General features: G+C 42.4%; 1 protein-coding gene across 1 annotated transcript in view; it reads right to left on the bottom strand.

Moving 5' to 3' along the window:
• The window catches only part of MEGF9 (multiple EGF like domains 9), a 61,715-nt gene that overhangs the window by 21,443 nt on the left and 20,830 nt on the right, over positions 1 to 19,442 (bottom strand). Inside the window, exon 2 of the mRNA XM_019510524.1 lies at positions 17,453 to 17,654. Coding sequence (XP_019366069.1) covers positions 17,453 to 17,654 — 202 coding nt within the window. The remainder of the gene's footprint in view (positions 1 to 17,452; positions 17,655 to 19,442) is intronic.

The following is a 19,442-nucleotide window of genomic DNA, read 5'->3' on the forward strand; positions in this document are numbered from 1 at the left end:
GGAGGGGGAATATTACATGCAGCAATGTAAATTCCTTGACTAATGTTAAATGATTATTAACTCCACTGAAGCCAGCCAGTTTTTTTAGCTCTCAATACTTACGCATAGGTCAGTAATAGGATGTGCTGGAACAAATGTTGACTTCTGGTACCAATGGTTTGTTGCCAACCTGCATTTCTCTTTACATCTGGGCAAGTACGTACTTTAAACAGTGTGTGCATTTTATAACACACTTGCATCATACATCAACTTTATGGATGTTTCCTAAGGATTAAAGATTCTTGCACAAGTAGGACAAGGCAGTAATTAATGAGCTAAATGGGGTCTGCAACAGCATGGGGTTTAAAAAGACTAAGCCGGACTCCGCTTCACTGTATGCTGCTGGAATGGCACTGATTTAATTGGAGTCGTTGTGCAGAACCAAGTTAAACACAGAATTGGGCCCCTCTCACATCTCCTGCAGCACTGGAGTGATGGAGAATTTGGTTTAGACATCTGAGATTGGAGGGCTGGGAATCCAGTCCACTAGGACTCCCATGGAGGAAACAGTACAAGACAGGAGATGACCACAAAAATATTATAGTCTGTGGAGCCCATTCTTCGATGAAATGGAGACACAGACACTGAATATCTTCAGGAGTCACCAGGAGAGATGTAAACAAGATAAAATACTTGCAGGAAAAAAAACAGCCCAACACTCAAACCAGAGGTGCCTGTAAAATCTCTATTTGATTTTGTTTCCATTCACCAGAGCCACGTCCTACCACACAGCAGAGTAGATAGCCTGGTGGGATGCAAGAAATCCCACATTTTGCCACTGGCTGGTTTGCTTCTGGATTGTCCCATTGGGCAGGGATGCCTCGTCCCCTTCAGCGAACTACCAGGGCTTCACACACTCATGAAGCATCTTGAGATCTCCAAACTGCACCAGAGGCTTAAGCACTCCATCATGGCTTCCTCCTCTGTGCAGTCCAGGTTGATAGCAACAACAAAACATTCCTCTCAGTGGGAGCAGTAGAAGGTAAGTTCACAATCACAGGAGTAATGAGAAGGAAATGGGCAACCCAGAACACTTCTACCTTTCTTCTGGTTTCAACAGGCCCATCTGGATATCTGCCAAAAGTAGCATACCCCAGTACGGACCCAGAGGAACAGACATCCACCTTCAGCTTCCTCTGTGCAAACTTACATTTATTTTCTACCTATGGGGACTTTTACCATCTTTAATTTCCCCTCAGTCTGAAGAAGGGCACATGTACCTGAAAGCTGGCCAAGAAAGATTTTTTTTTTTTGTGATTTCTTAGTTGGTCTAATAAAAGGTATCATCTCTGAACAAGAGTTTTAGAGTTTTGCATACCCCAGTTGTAACTTATGCCTGTTCTCCTCCCAAGCCCTACCCCATCCCACATTCTGGAGCCGTACAGCACCTGTCATGCAAAGTGTGTTCTCCAACATGTGATAGCTAATGAAGGAAACAGGCTTTTAAATCTGCTACTGCTAGTCCCGTCTTCTAGAGGCTTGTGCAACATGGTGTCCTTTCCATACCATGTAATGTGGAATAGGATGGGCACCAAAGAGCTTGCTGGAAAGAAAATAGCATTAAAACGTGTACATCAGTCATCTGGCGAGCTAGATGATGGGCCTACAGTCTTTACCTAGATACGACTCCTAGTGAACTAATTGGGAGATTTTACCAAGTCAAAGGAGACCTCCAGATGTGATGAGTGCAGAAAGAAGGAGATAATGTATGAACATGTCCTAAACATCTTTTCATACACGTCACATATACATATTCATGCACATGGAGCAATGAGGATTCAACAACTGCATATCAAATTAAGAGAGTTTTTAATGGCTATTTTAAGTTGGGGGGAGGGATCTCTATTTAGAATATTTTTATCACTGGTGAAGTAATCTGGATGCCCAGCCCCTGTTCAAACACAGGGGAACTGAGGACCAAAAGACAGCTGATCAAAATTTCTCCACTCGACACTTGCAGTTGTTTAGATGGAAAAAACACTTTTTTGACAAAATACAATTTTGCAAAATATATCCATTTGAATCAAAACTATTCAAGTTAAAGGAAAAACTCAAAAAACAGAGGAAAACATTTTAACAAAAATTAAAAGAATTTTACTGCAGCCATAAAACACTTCAATAAAAATTCCTGGATATAAGTATGAGGCAACACATCTCCAATGCCTTAGTGGCTATATTGCTTGGGAATTTTTTAGGTAAAATATGCTAAGATGGTCTGAGGAAGTGGATCATGCCTCATGATTCAGAAGGAATAAAATATCCAAAACAAAACAATGGTTCTTGCCAACCTGACCTGGATGGAAATTCTTTCCTGAGCCCAAGTGTGGCTTATGTATAGATAGGGTGATTATGTATATATAGCGATGGGCTACATTTAATCCAACTCACACTGATCCCAATGGGAGCTTTTCCTAGGTTAAAAAATGGAGTAAAAATTGAGGAGAAACCTTACTAAAGAAAAAAAAAGTGAGTATAAAAATAGAATTTTAGTAAATTGAGAAATCTTGCGTTTTGATCTGATTAATATAAAGATCAAAACCCAAGGTTTCTCAATTTACTAAAATTTTATTTTTATACTCACTTTATATCTATATCTATCTATAGACATATCTATCTATATATGTATCTTTAGATATATCCATATCCAGAGAGAGAGAGTAAAGTCCCAAGTCCCATTTACTAAAACCAGGCTGCTCAGAGGAAGAGGTAGGTTTGTACACAGCATGATGCACCAGCACTTAGGAAAATTGTACCCTACTCCTAGCTCTTTCATAACCTGCTAAGGGACTCAAAGCCTCATCTCCTCATGCAACTGTTTCCCTCTCAACCTCTGTCGTGTCTACTTTGACTGTAAAGTCCTTGGGGCAGATATTGCCTCTTTCTACATGTGTTTACAGCACCTAGCACACAAGGGTCCCAATGGTCTACTGTAATACAAGCAACAACAACAGCAGCTGTTGTACTCCATGATAGAAAAGGAAAATGGTGTCCCTGAATGAATAGCACCTGTAAAGAACTGCTGAGAGAAAAGTCCTATAATACTATGTTGGTAGTGGTGGCAGTCCCTCACAGTTGAGGATTATCACTTCCATGGGTCAAGTAAAAACAAAAAAAACCACTCTGTAGGAATGAGGAATGGGGTCGAGACAAAATTTAACAAGATTCAAAAGAGAATGCTCTAGGAACCTACAGGATTTACCAGAGAATAGTTGTCCTTTCTCCAGGCTTTTTGAAACACCTAGTAGAATTCTGTTATTTGTAAGAGATTTCAAGCAGCCTTGTGAAAAGCTATAATTTAGTATTGAAATGATATCAGACATTTTCATGGTGGAATATCACTATTAATACTTGCCATAAGCAAATTGAGTCTTAATAGAATCATTACAACCTATATGCTGATTTTCAGGTCAATTAATCTAGATATTAAACAGATGTGGAAATAAAGAGCAAGCAAGCCCATAGTACACAATTCAGTTTCATATCCTTGCTCCCTTGATTCCACTGAAGCCATTAGGAGCCAAACACTTTCCTGGAAGTGTTAATTTAATAACACTTTATGTGTTCTGATTCAGCCGGTGGAGAAGCCCCACACCCATTACACAGTCCCAGTAAGAGCTCCTTTTGTGGAAGGGAAAAGAAGGACGGCTTTATTGTCGTAAACATTGGGTCATTGTGTGAAACATTCCTTGCTTTGTGCCTGTGGACAAAATCTGTTTATATGGAATCCATGGATGGAGCTGGAATACTTAACAGCTTTGAAAGGGCATTTTATAAATGTCAAAGGGCCAGATCGTCTGGCCAATGTTACCGCCTCCATAACACCATTTCTCCCATCCAGCCACTATGCGGCTATAGGAGGAAGGGAGCTAGGCATTGTTCCCCTCAGAAAACCCAGCCGACTTACTGCAGCCTGGGGCTATACAAACTCTTCTGCGTGTCCCTCTGCGCCGTTACCCAGGACCATATGGGCATTAGTGATTGGGGGGTGGGGGGCAAGAGACAATGACAGTGCTGCTCCACAACAACCATGCTGCAGGGAGCTGCCACAGTCCCCCAAGGTTCTGTAGATTCCAAGGGATCAACAGTCATTGCCTACTGCACAGGAAGGCAATCCCCTAACCCCGTAATAGTGATTGCAGAGGGTTAACTCCATTTAGGGATCTTTTTAGGGTTACACACTTGAGTCCCAGACTTCCTCCCAAGGGAGGACAAGGTGACCCTGATCAAGGGCCCCATGACATGGCTCACATGGCTAGAGACAAGGTTAGTAAGTAGCAAATAATCCAACTCTAACAGAACATCAGTATAGAAGGGAACTTTAAAAGATAACATTTGTGATCTGTCATGGCCTAGACTATAGTCTTAAACACGGTCTCATCTGCCTCTCATAAGCCTGGATAAATGGCCCACACAGACACAGATAGAGAGTCTATGTGCGTGTGAGCCTTTTGGAAACTCCATACCCATTGAGACAAGCCTGCACCTTCCTGCATGCTTATCTGGGATTGGCATCTTTACTATTTTTTTTAAAAACACCCTTTTGGCAAAAACCCAATTACCCAGATGTGTCCTGATCAAGTATTCCTGCAACACAAAGGAAGGGCCCCAAGATTGCAAAGATGATGCTCTCTCTCTGCGAGCTGGAATATGCGTTATACCAGTTCTTTAGTGTCCTGTTGTCTGGGGGAAAAAAATGTTCCTTCATCAGTGAGCCAGATTCTGACCAGCATTAGTCCAAACTAACTCCACTGAAGTCTACAGAGTTACTCCAAAGTAATCAGCATCGAAATCTGGTTCCTGATGTTCCAGTCACTCATTATTGTCTATATTATGGTTGTCCTTAGAGGTCCCAGTGTTGATCAGGGATCAGCAATACTGGGCTCTGCATAAGTGTATGGTAAGAGGCAGTCTCTCCCCCTGACACCTTACAGTCAGAATCAAAAAAGCGTGGGAAGGACAATAGACAAATGGGAGGTGAAGTAACTTGCCCCATGGCTGGCTGCGTTGCTAAGAACAGGATTCAGGTCTCTAAAATCCCAAGCAGGAATCATACACTGGACTACACCACCTCTCCATCAGTCAGAATTCAGATTGGAGGATTTTAAATGTGTGGTGTCAAGAGTTTTCCAGAATATTAATTCATCTTTCAGGTAATGTCTAACTACACAGCTGGTCTAAGATGGAAACTAGCCTGCCAGAGGGGTAAGAAAATAACATCGTCTGGGCACAATTACTATTTTTAAAGGTATAATAATCTGCCTTTTAATGCTAAGGCATCAATCAGTCAATTCCTTCCAGGCAGAGAAATTTGTGAATGACTCCTGTCCCCGAACAAGTGTTGAGGGCCAACATGTACTTATTATGGGGGAGGGGGGTGTTAATAAGCTGAACCAGATAAACGAGATCATAACTGATACTTAGCCAAATTAAGCATGGAACAACTAATAATCTCTAGCTGCAGCCTGCTGCTTTTATATTGCCCTCATGTAACAACTTCCATTACAAAAAAATTCAGTCATCCACAGAGATGCTGACGAGGCATTAGTTAGAAGACAATGAACCATCGCTTCTGCTCAACTGGTCTACAGAAATGGGAACAGTGTTTCTAAAACAGATAAACAGCATTTGGGCTAGGATTTTTTTTAAAGGAGTCCACAGTAGCTAGTCTTATAGGGACAACCTTTCTAAGGTATTTAGGTAATTAAAAATATACAGTTTAGTGAGACTTACAAAAGCACCTAACTTTGTAATAAATGAAAGTGAGAAAATGTGTTCCCGCCCTGCAAATAAGTACAATTTAAATGCTGTTCTAATTCTACACTATAATGAAACTAAGACCCTTTGATGAAAAATGAGAGGGGCCCATACAGGTTCGCCAGTATGAAAGGGGCAGAACACTGGACTCAGACGGATCTCCAAGATCCTAAGGAAGGGCTCTAGTCTAAGCCCCACCAGGTTATTGGTTCTGGGGCAGGTCTCCCTCCAGTTGTCACCATAGATTCTCCCCTGGACCTAAGAAATCTTTCCCACTGATAGTGGCTGGACACCTCATGCCCTCATGAAAAACCCAGTAAAGCTTTCTTCTAAATCTTTGGGCACCTAAATATCCAAATCTCCACTTTCCCCACCCAACGCCCCCAGGCTTCCTTAAAAATCCTAGTTTTCCTAGACCTGAACAAATGTTATTGTGAGATCCTGCCAGCCTTACTCACATGAGTAATGCTCTTGTAATTCACATGAGCAAGAATCTCAGGATCAGCTTCCCAACAGCAGACCACTATAAAGAGGGCATGTACAGTACCAAGGCTGTCCATCAAGTGGATTTCCCCTTTTAGACTCTTGCCATGTCCCCTGCAGCAGAGGATGTCATTGTACAAATGTGCAGAGGGGTGTGCATTTTAATTTCCTTTCCTAGGACTAGAAGGCGTGAGATCCCCCTTGGGCAGCAGAACATCTTTGGGTTAACACATTTGAGATTTATAAGCATGCATTACAATTTTTTTTTAAGTGGCACTGAATGACAAGGCAGCCCTCTAACAAGACTTACACAGAGCCTTAGGCAACATGCATGAACTGTGGTTCTACACTGAAGAAAAAACTCCCTGGAAAGCTAGTGATATGAACAGGCTGCCCAGTTAGCTAGGCAAGTGCATAGCAAAGCATGGGAATAACAGGATGGTGGGCAGTTCTATAGCACGTTTCATTTAAGGATTTCAACTGGATATAAGTAAGTCTCACAACACCCCTGTAAGAGAGGGGAAGACTGCGATCCTCACTTTGCAGATAGGGAAGTGGAGGTACAGGCAGTGAACTGACTTGTGTAATGCTGCTTGCTAGATAGATGACCAGGTAAGAGAATGAGCCCACGAGAATAGTGTCTTATCCCTGCTTTAACCTTTACACCTCACTTTCATTAGGAAAACAATGTATTTTTAACCCAGGTTGAGCTAAACCAAATTACAATCCTAACAGAGCCAAGACACTTTCAGTTTAAACCTATCCTGATTAAGATGAAGATTACAGGCCAAAATTACTGGTCAAAATAACCACAGCCTTTTCTTCACTAGGATTGCCAGGGGGTTATTGTAACACTGAAGATACATCTTTTTCCTATTGGAAAACAAGGTAAAGACTTACAGTCCAAAAGGAAGTTTACCCAGAAGATATTCTCTACCCCTACATTAACCAACTTCAATAAGAACACAACAACAATAGATTGTATGCAAAAGAAAAAGCAGCAGCATGCCAGACAGAGACACAGGCAGTTGAACACTATGGAGTTTTGGCCCAGTCTGCAGCATTTCTGCAGGGGGAGTGGGAGGCCAGATCCTTTAGCTTCTATTCTAATTCTTCCTACTGCTGCATTTTAAGCCCAGATGCTGTAAGACACAAAGGGAGTCATTCATAGATAATTTTGCTTATTAAATTTACTGTCTTTGTTGCTGTTGGGCCAAGCTCCATAGGAAAACCATGGCATCCAACAAGCCTCAACAGGGGACCCCAACACATTGTAATCTGTAATGATGAGATCTCAACTGCTCCATCTCTGCCCATCACCAATAGCACAGAGTCAAACAGGATGCAGAAAAGAGGTATGGCTAAAGTCATCGCCTCCCCCAAGTGCACAAGAGAGCAGAGGCCCTCAACCCTGCCCTGCCTGGAGTAGAGAGCAGGACCAAAATACAGAGATGGTACAGGGTACAGCTCCTTATACCTTGTCCTATGTGTGCAGGGAGTTGACAGCAATCCCATCTTGGGATGGAGCTGCTCTACATTGCAATGTACTCAGTGCTCTTTGCACTGGCGGTTCAAAATAAAGAGTCAACTGAAAATTCATTCTAGCCAGGGATTTATCCTAAACTGAGTTTTTAGTCTCAGTTGTTACCATCTGGAACCCAGTATCTTGAAGTATACCAACCTAAGGGCAGGTCTGCACAAGAAGGTTATACCAATATATCCTGAGCAGCAACTTATATAGAAAATACTTAACATAAGTATTCTGTTGGGTAGGAGGGTTAATTCTACCAGTATGACTATAGAAGTTTAACTGTTCAGTATATTGATACAACCAGAACAAATTTCCCACGTAGATGAGCCCTGAGTTGCCAGCCTCTTTCCTATCCTGAAACACAGCACACTGTTCAACTGGGACACACCAATACTATCCCAGGACATCTGCACTGCATAAAGACAGTGTCTAAAGGAAGCCTGGAGTTGTGGCTTGGTATGTATGGGGTGTACTGAGGTGCAACACTTTGGGATTCTGTTCCCATTATCAACCATGCATGTCACAGAAAGCAAAAGGTTCACTGGGATGAAGGTCCTTGGCAAAGGCATGAGAGAGGGACAAAAAGCCCTAGCCAGTTAACCCTCATCATAACTGGAACTGCTCCACCAAGACCCAGAACTTCCGCTGCTCTGCACTAAACCATGTTGCTATAGATAGGAAGACTGGAGACAGCTCTCCCCCAGGCTGCTGTTCCTGCCTTCTCTCTTGGCTCTCTTCCCAGACACAAAGTGGGAGATAAGAGTTCAACCAGAGGACTTGTGAGGCAATCTCAACCACTGACAAAAAACCAAAACTACAAGACCAAGGGATTTGACAAATTCTATTCAGTTTTAACAAACTAAATTTTACACCTGGACATCCCTGGTTCCTCTGCGTATAACAAACAGGCTCCCCCTGCCTTGCTTAAAAGACCGATGGCAAATTGCACCTGACATGTAGCAAGAGATACAGCTGGTATAGGATGCTACAGTAGGAGGCTGCAGACTCAGAAATCTTCGTCCAGCAATTAAGACGAGTTTTTTTTAGAGAACAGACTGATGAGATACAGCCCTAATTCCCTGTGCAAATAGCTTCCTAAGCCACAATTAAGAAAGTGGTTGCAAGGTGTTACCCCTGCCTGTCCAGTACTGGTTTCAAAGTTCAGTTCCTTCCCACAGTTTGGCAGGGAAAACAGAATACATAGGTGGCAGTGTGCTCTAGTGGATACAATTCAGACCCAGGGGTCAAGTGCATAGTTTCTATTTAATAATAATACAGGTATTTTGGACTTGTTTCTACAGTCCAGTTAAGATGTCTCTCTCACAAGTGTTTAGAAAGCCATTTGCTGCCACTGCAAAACAAAAAGGAAACATTGTTGCCAGAAGAAATTTTAACTGAACAAAATGTTAGCACTGTTAAAAACAAAAACAAAACAACCCCCCTCCTGAACTTGCCAATGGGCAGTGTATAGAAGTGCGCCATCCAAAAGGAGACACTGTGCTGATCTCTACACATAATCAAGTCATAAAGGCCTTTGATTAGTATCAGCAGAATCCATTCAAAGTGACAGCATGTCAGGTCAATGTTCACTCCAAAAATCAACAATATGCCAGAGGAGAGGGGGTTTTCTATTATTTCTATTTTTTTTAATTCAGTGGTCTGTTCTAGAGGTCTAGTTAACGATTAGTGTATTGGGGCAGGGGACAGAATGACATGTTTGTTAGTAGAGTGGTCTGTAAAAAAAAAAATGGATGCGATCTTAAAGGCAACCTTTACAAGTTGATTCAAATATATCAGATATGCTCCGTTTGTCCTTAGAGCTCAAGCTCCAGGCATACTGCTTCTCAAATCAGGAACTGTCTAGACTGGTCAGAGTCCAAAAGTAGGTTACTACTTTACTGAGAGAGCCCTTTGTTTAATAAGCCCTTTTTAAGCCAGTATATGGGCATTAATTTATACAACATGCTAATTTGTTTTAAAAACAAAACCAGCTTAAGATATTTATTCTCTCTAAAACAATAAATACTGTGGGGCTTATTATGGGCATTACAGAAGTACTTACATTCCACATCTCAAACTGGCTGGCCACCATGCTACCTGCTGCAAATACACATAGCAAGAAACATTTCTTCCTCCAAAAGCCAATCACACCCTCCTCACCACTGTAGGAAATATCCTTTTGGCTGTCTTGTCTATTAGGAGCATAAATTCCTCCCCAAGACCTCTCTGATGCTCTGTGTGTACAGTGCCACACACAATGGGATGACATTCTTGTTTGGGCCAAAACCCTTTCCTAGCCATTCACCATGTTGCTCATAGCTCATGCATGCAACGTTGATTGAACTTTTACACCAATGAGAACAGCTCTGGGTTCTAGAGTTTATACTGTTCTCTTGGGGTGGGAATTATCTTTGTATTACATGAGTGGACACTGTCTAGCATAATGGGGCTCCAACCCTGAATGGAGCCTATTGAAGGTAATGAACGATAACTACTAGCTCAACAACCCATCACTCAACAACCCATCATATGAAAATCCCAAACAGAGTCCCTCTTCCATTCCACACAGTAGCTAGAGAAGGCAAAAGGACTCAGTAAAATAGTTTTGTAGTTAATGGGCCCAAGTCATGCCTGAAACAAGGGGAATATTTGGCCTTTTGGTTTTTGCCTCTCCTTTAATTTCACCCAACCACATCACAACACTCAAGGCTAGCTGTCTGCCGCATCTTGCAGCAATATCAATGTCCCTAGTTCCATTACACAGACAACTGACCTAGTTTTTTCTTTAAAGACCTGACGGTCATTTCTGTCTGCGGTGGAAATGGCTGTGCGTGGAATTAAAATCAAAGAAGATTTTTATGAATACCCTTGCAATTTCCCCTACCCATCCTATTCCCCCTCCCTTTGCTTTACTCCCTCAGCATGCTGGGGGTCCCACAACACCGTCAGTTGCAGGACAGCTGTAACAGGCTGCAGTCAGAGTATGAAATGATACACAGATATGCCACTTTCAGAGCTCTGTCCAGACTGAAAAGGGAGATTTTCCAAGGCACAATGCAGAGGTAAGAGTCCAATTCCCACCTAACTTTTTCTGTGACTTGAAGAATGTTACCCTAAATTTCCATAGGCTAGCCCAGGGGTCAGCAACCCCCAGCACGTGTGCCAAGCATGGCACGCAAGGCCATTTTGCTCAGCGCACCACTGCCAGCCTGGGCTCTAAGCGCTGCTGCCAGCCATGGAGCCCAGGCTGCTCCCAGCAGGTGGCTAGGAGGCTGCAAGCAGATCGGGCTCCATGGGCCAGCTGCAGCCGGGAGGCTGCTAACAGCTGCTCCGGGCTCCAGCATGTCAGCACTCTGGCACCTTCCAAGGTAGATATTGTGGTTTTTTCGGCACTCCAGCCAAAAAACGTTGCCTGCCCCTGGGCTAGCCTATTTCATTTAATAAGGAGTGAGGAATATATGGCCTATGTTCTTGCTTATTCTAGGACTGCAATATATGAACTTGGACAAGTGACTCAGGGCCAGACCACGAACCCTTCACTCACATACATCCAGATACTCCCATTCACTCTACTGGTATTACTCACATGAGTAACAGCTGAGAAGTATTAGTTGGATTCATGATCAGGCCTGAGGGGACTGATTTTGTTATCCCCACCTGGATTTGGGATCTTTTTTGTCCATGAATCATGCCACTGCCATTGATTATATGCTATATGAAAAGTAACCTTTTATTCAGCCTTTGTCTTATGGTATCAGAGCCTGTTCTGTGATTACTTTTTGCCTTAGCTTCCCTCAAGAAGATAATATTTGCTTGTCCTTTCTAAAGCATTTTGACTAGAAATGCTTTCCAGTCAGAATTTCCTGCTAAATGGAAATTCTGAAATGTCTAAATATATTTTCGTTGTAGGGTGAAATGAAACAAACTTGAGATGAAAACATTTAGAAAATAAAGGTAAACTTCTGATCAAATCAAAACATTGTTTCATTTTTTATATTCCTTATAAATCTTTAACCAAAAAAGCTGGAACCCTTCCGAAACACTTTCTTCTCTAAGCAATTCTTTTTTTAAATCAGTTTGTTCCTGCAGAAAATTTCAGTGCTGGCACAGCATTTTCTGATGGAAAAATGTCTCATTAAAAAATGTTCACTCAGGTCTAGCACGGAGATCTCTGGATGGAAAGTAATTTAAAGCACAAAATATCACTATTACAGGGAGCTATGGGATGGATTCTCGCTTTTAGTTCCTGAAAGGTAAATGCTGCCTGTATCTATTGTGATGAGAGGTCAATAGTTTCTTCTCATGTTATCAACAAGTCAGCAGTTTCACTTCTCTGTGTACCTAGTACTTCCACAAGTATTGTAAACCTAAAACAATTCAAACCTTTCCCACCATGCTAATTCCAAACTAATCTATTCTTTGAGCTGATCTGCCTGCTGATCCCACAGAACTCACCCTCTCCTACACAGCCTAATTGACTCCCCTGGAGCTACCTCCCACTTACTTGCTTTATGGTATTTATATGGCCTCTGAATCCTTAAACCCCTTCCCCTACACACTGAAATTATCAGTCGTGCTATTCAAGGTTCCAGTTGGGATCCAATAGTCAGTTCTGTCTTTTGGGCTGTATTCCCTTATTTATGCATGATTAGTTAACTGAAACACTTTTTAAGAGACAGAGAAAAATCAGGATACATCATTCTTTTCCTTTAACTCTTAACTTGTGTAAATAGAGTGAAGGGGAATAATGCATCTAATCAAAAGCTCAAATACTGTTTCACATGCAGCACTCTGTGAGGCCAGTAATAACTCAATGAAGAGAGACTGAATTCGACCCTGAACTTGCCAACAGCTTACACCATAAAGAAAGGCTGATCCCATACTTATGAAATTAACACACTGACAAGAGCATCTAATCTCATACAGTAATGTGCTCCACACTAAATCAGTGACTGGTTTGGAATCACTTCATAGGAGATTAGCCTACCCACATACTGTTTCAAGCCAGTACTACTGACGTGCTGGACTGCACTGGCCTCTTATAGGATCCCAATGAAAAGAAGGCTGCAGCTGCTTATGACTTCCCCAAATGACCTTCCCATTGCCAGGAAGCCTCTTGTTAACATCTGCTGGTGCGGAAGCCAGCACAGACTTCAGATGGATGCAGCCCATCATGACAGAGTTCCCCTTTTTGGCCTAGCGTTTGTTCTACCAGAACAGAACACAGCTCCATCAAGTCAATCTTGCTCTCTCTAACTGAAGCCCGTGCATGATCTTTCACAGTATAAAATAAAATTTTGTATCACCTAACCAGTCATGCACTGCTGAATGTATAAGGGATGGAGCTGGCTTCTTTCTGTCCCTTGGGGTGATCAGCTGGCATTTGATTAACCTTGAAATCAAACATGCAGTAATAAAATAACCAAGCTGAACATGCTGGCAGGGAGTGGGGAAAGAAGCAGCATGGAGAAAGTTGCTTTATTTGTTTGGTAGCCAATCCATGTTGCTAGGTGGCAGAGAGAATCAGGCAGAGTCATGACTGGCAGCAGGAAAACAAATTCAGTGTATGCTGGTAGCAAAGGGTAAAAAATATTTAGGGTAGGAAGGCTGTGGAACAGAATGAAAGGAAAGGAAAAACAGAAGACTTCATTGCTACTGCAGTCCACAAAAAATAACTCTACATTTTTTAGTCAAATAGACACACTTAGTTTCATGCTTCTTTCAACCCAGGACACACAAGAGCAGAGTGTTAATTCAGATGAAATAAGAATAGATGTTCTTAGAGTGCAGATACAGGAAGGAACAACTCCTACCCCACCCCTGTATCATCGGGGAATTGTACAGTGATTGGCAAGGTACTCTGCATCATCTTTAACTCTCAGTGGTTAAGATACTGCATGCTAGAAATCTTCTAAACCATATTCTCATACCTGGAACTCACCACATTATAAGATGCAAAATTCAGCACAGGTTCCCCAAAATATTCACTGAATCAATCTGTAAAGCTGCAACTAAGTTAGTTTAGGATGGCTTCTGGTTTCACACTGAAACAAGGAACACTTCAGCTATTTTGACAAGAAGTGCATCCACCGCACAAGTCTTCAAATAAAGTTCCAAGATGGAAGCAAGCTTTGCAGGAAGCTTCCATCTTCACAATGGGCTAAACAATCCAACTTCTTTTTCCCAGCACATGAGCTTGTGAGCAGTTTCACATACTGTAAGATGGTCTGATTACCTTTGCAATTCTGGACGATGGCTAGTTCCAACTGCATCTTGCTTTGAGGGTTTTTCTGTTTTGGGGGGTTTTTTTTTAATCATAGAATCATAGAAGTAGGGTCGGAAGGGACCTTGTAGATCTTCAAGTCCGACCCCCCGCCTGGGCGGGAGAAAAGACTGGACTCAAATGAGTCCAGCCAGGTAGTCATCAAGCCTCTTCTTAAAGATCCCCAGGGTAGGAGCCAGCACCACTTCCCTAGGAAGTTGGTTCCAGCTCCTAGCCGCCCTAACTGTGAAGCAGTTCTTGCGGATGTCTAATCTAAACCTACTCTCTAATAATTTGTGTCCATTGTTCCTTGTCATGCCAGGGGGCGCTAGGGGAAACAGCGTCTCCCCTAAACCCTTCTGGTCCCCCCTAGTGAGTTTATAGACAGTCACCAGGTCCCCCCTCAGCCTTCTCTTGTGAAGTCTGAACAGGTTTAGGTCCCGCAGTCTTTCAATGTAGGGTCTGCCCTGTAGTCCCCGGATCATGCGGGTGGCCCTCCTCTGGACCTTCTCAATGCTGTCCACATCCCTCCTGAAATGGGGTGCACAGAACTGGATGCAGTACTCCAGCTGTGGCCTGACTAGCGTCGCATAGAGGGGGAGGACACCTCCCTGGCTCTACTTGAGATGCACCTGTGGATGCACAACAAGGTCCGGTTAGCCCTGCCAACCATGACCTCGCATTGTCGGCCCATGTTCATCTTGGAGTCAATAATAACTCCTCCAAACTCAATTACTAGAAAAATCACATGAATTTACAACAGAAAATATAGTTACTGCTGCTTTTATGGGTTGAACCAGCTGTTTTTAATGGTTCTCAAGTGCTCCCAACTGTGTAAAATATACTCCAAAGAAAGAACACCTGAAGTCACCAAGTTTCTACTGAACACCCAATTACAACCCAGCAGCAACAAGCATAATGCAAAATGACCTTTGCTCCTAGGGCTGCTAAATCTCTAATGAGTCTCACTGGGAAGTTATGCTCTACTGGGAACTTCTATCCAGCATGCTTGTCTGAAAATGGCCCTTTAAATTTGGTAAAGACAATGAGTATTATCCCAATAAAGCTATTTCATACCTAGATGCTACCTCTTTCTTCCTCTAGCCAATATGTTATTGCATCCTCTGAATGTTTTTCTCTTCTCACTGCTGAGGGGCTGGCACATTCTCAGCACTTGAATTTTCACATGAGAGACCAAATCTTGCTTGCTGAACTTATATGAATGGTCACATTGAAGCCAGCAAGGTGAACAAGACTTGACATTACAGCTTGACTGTCATGTGATATCAAAGAGATCCAGACCAACACAAGATGGGGAGGTGGGTGGGAAACCACTGAATGCAACAGAAAAGAGAGACGGGTTTATTTTTAATCCCATCATTCATTTCACGTGCTGCGTTGTTTGCATAGCTTCTAAAGCTGCTGCTAGAGCAGCAAGTTACACTGTATTTTTTACAGCTACTATCAATGTCACTGGCCTGGGTGTAATCCCCCAAAATTTAACTATTACGTAATCATTAACAAACATCAGTTGTTTGACTGGGCCACATTATTATGAGTAAAATCTCCCTCCTATTAAGTGTTGGCCTAAATTTTCAGAAGTGTCTAATGATTTCAGATGCTTCTTTCTGGGCACCCAACCTGAAAGGCTTTCAGGTGTTATGATTGTTCACTCATCCACTGGTGAACATCCACTCAGGTCCCTTTGAACTGAGTCAAGCCAGTTATTCAAAAAAATGTAGCACCCCAAATCAGCAGAAAATCTCATCTGCATAATTGATATGTATTCTGTCTATTGTAGTGACATCAAGACTCCCAGACAAAAATTAGGGCTCTGTTCAAGCAAACACCCAAGACAATAAGTGATGGACAGTATATATCCCAGATTGGCAGACAAAGGGCTAATGGAAGCTCAATTAGCTTCGCGGCTGCATCTAGGGGGCAAGTCAGGGAGCTGAGTTATTGGGCATAGCTGTGAGGGAGTTAACTGCCTCAGAAGGGGGTCAGAATATCTCAGTGGGGTGAAGGCACAGGCCTAGGCCTAGGTCAATTTGTTGCACAATGGCAGTGAGCCTGGTTACATTGGGAACTGCAAGACATGCTCTCCACCACCACCACCACCAATGGCTGGAGAGCCACTAAGGGAACAACTACATTCTTGGGGCCACAATGACAAAATAGGAACAGGAGAACAGGTTAATGACCAGGGGGCCAAAGGAGGACACCAAGCAAAGAATTCTAGCTGCCACCACCACCAAGGGTTCCGCCCTTGAAGAAGAGGAGGTCTGAAGCCTTACTGAGTGAGACTGAGAAGCAAGAGGTGTCCAGGAAGCTCAGGTCTGATATGGATACATGTTTGGTTGGGTGATGGGTTAGGTTTGGCTGGGTTGGGTGTTCCCTCAGCCCTGCTGGTAGACTCCAGGGAAAACCCCCATTTTTTTTTTTTTTTTTAACTCCAAAAAGAAAAGTGGAATTGAAGAGGCACCCAGGAAGGAAAGCTGTGGCATGGAGGCCTGGTACTGCTTGGGAATCTGTTTGCATGGGATGTCTGAAAACGATGAAAATCTATAATGCTGAATGAGGAAGGGGGGGGATGACCCAAGCAGTGGGTCTCTACCATACAGTCCCTGTCCAAAGAGCTTATAGTGCTTAAGAAGTATAGCTGCACTTCAGACTGAGCCCGCTGGTGGACCTGAAGCAGCAGGTCAGAAGCATTTACCTCCTAGGCAAACCGTTGTTTCATACAAGCCAGAGCATTCTCCCATAAGAGGAGAATACTTCAAAAACATCACTTGTGACATTCTTTAATAAGGGAAGGGAGGCAGGGGAATCTGAAGCAGGGTTAGATACCAGATAAGGTATGCCCCTGCTGCAGGTCTGCCACTTTATTTTTTTTGTGGCACTCAGTCAATGCAGGCTATGCAGTTTTGAGAATCCAGACTTTGATGCAGTAAGTAATGTTTGACAGAACCTCATCCAACCCCTTATGGTTTGCCTCAATCCCCTCACAATTTAAAGGCAAGAAGTGAATCTTGTATTATGACAAAAAACAGATGCACATGGTATTAAAAGAGAACCTCTGTGTATATACAACTCAGAAATGAAAGTTAATTCCCTTTCAAGCTGCCACATCTTTTGCCACAGCCATGGGTATTTTTTATAATCCAAGCTTTGAAAGAGGAGGAGAATATGCTTCATGAAGTTTTATAAGCTCGGCTTCCTTCCTGCTATTTTTTATACCAGCACAGTGTGACAAGCTCCATTCTTGCCTGATCCGCACCCCAGATCTTAAAATATATCCACATTACAATGCATGACACACGCACCCTCTCCCACCCCCCCACCCTCCCAAAGGAGGCTTATTTAAATGTCTTGTTACTTACTTGTCACAAAGGGAGTTGACGGAGCCTTTGGAACTACAGCCACACAGACGGCAGAGCCCACTAGTTTGATTCAGGTAATACCCCTCCTTGCAGCTGTCACAAAACAGACCTGTGTAGCCCTCGTGACACTCACACTGTCCTGTTGAGGTGTTGCACTCATTCACGCTTACACTCCCGACAGCACTGCAGTTACACAGATAGCCTGCAAAAGGAAAGAGAATGTGAAACTAACATGCTCTGGTCATAAAATGAAGTATGACTATTAAAAATATCTTAACTATTCCTATGTTGCCAGGAGTAAACCTGTTCAGACTGGCATCCTAGTTCTGTGTGTATAGCTTTAAAATGGGATTGGGCAACTCATACACAGTGCAGGACCAGAAGCCATGGTCTAAACTCATGAGATTGGCTTTAAAAATCTGAATAGTTGTGAGCGCCTCACAGTTATTAATGGATTTCTCTTCCTAACACTCCTATAAGATGAGGCAGTATTATCTCCATTTTATGGATGGGAACAGAGCGCTGAATTCCCAGAATAAGGACCTAAGTATCCAAAAAGAGAAGCACACTGCTTGCTGAACTCTTCTTCAATCCTTGTTGTAAGTGTCACAACGAGAGCTGCTTGATACCGCAAGTTTCAATCCCTGGTGCTTATTCTGGTACCTGCACAAAAGCTGGGCACCTAAGAGTCTAGCCCTAAATGACCTGCCCCTAGTCAAACTGGAAAACTGAACAAATATCTGCTAAGACGCAATCCACTGCTGTAAATACAGTCCTTCCTCTTATTAACTAAAATATAAAACAGCCAATTTTAACCTGGGTGTCAACAGACATAAGTTCACTGCAGCCACTCGAATTACAGCAGCACTGTCATCTTATCCGGCTAGACCCATATGCACACAGCTCCCACTAACTTTGGTGGAACTTCTTCACTTTGGAACATTTCTAGACTGAGGCCAAAAAAAAGATCATACTTCCTGGTTGGAAATATTCAGTCCATACAGACATCAGTCCCTATAAATCTTTAAAAGTGTTTACTGTAAAAAGAAAAGAAAAATTAGCCCCAGCAATTTTTTTAACCGACATCATTATTTTAGCTCCCTTTCTTTATTGGAAAATATTTGATGCTTAATAATTCAAAGTATTTATCTGCCAAGACTGAATTAAATATAAGGTTTGTTTTCAACCATGGTAAATTGATTTGCAAGGGATTTAAGGAGTTCTGGATTATTATTTAATATTTATTGGGAGCAGCAGGTGTGTTTGACACTGTACAAACAGAGGAAGATGCCTTAGCTTCTTGTCTCAGGAACCTGAAGCTTACTGGAACTTGGCCAGAGTAAGGAGTGCTCAAGAGAACATACTTTTAATGATATACTTCATTATTAGTATTTTACAATGTTATTGCACACTTAGGCCTCAATCCAACAGTTTGCCCCTATTCAACAAAGCACTTAAGCATGTATTTAGCTTTAGGCACATGCTTCAATCCTGTGGACTTCACTGTAACTTGATCTAACTAGCCACATACATAAATGACGTGCTGAATTAGGAAGGATTTAAACATGTATTTATAAATTTTGTTGACAGGAGACTTTCCTGAGGACCTCAACATACCTTTAGAAATAACAGCAGTAAGTTTATCCATTTCACAGATGAATTTACCCATTTATCCATTTTGTGATGGCTCCTCTTGAAATATTTATAGGATGTGAATTATAGATCTATTTGCCTAATAAGCTATAAAAGTTCAAACAAATTTCTGGTACATTTTAGACTCAGTGTACAAAGAACAAAAGCATCTAAAAATTCTTCTCCAAAAAGAACCATTGAGAGTCTTCTATAACCTGAATATCCAGACTGTTACACTGCCAAAACTATGGTCATTAGAACATCATGCTACTCATTTACACCCTTGCCAGGTTTTGGCAATTTGGGATGGGTTTGAGGTTGTTTTGTTTTTTGCTTCTTTTCGTTTTGGTTTGGGGGG

This window comes from Gavialis gangeticus, unplaced genomic scaffold, assembly GCF_001723915.1.
Source record: "Gavialis gangeticus isolate Ggan-Ray unplaced genomic scaffold, GavGan_comp1, whole genome shotgun sequence".
Classification (NCBI taxonomy): domain Eukaryota; kingdom Metazoa; phylum Chordata; order Crocodylia; family Gavialidae; genus Gavialis; species Gavialis gangeticus.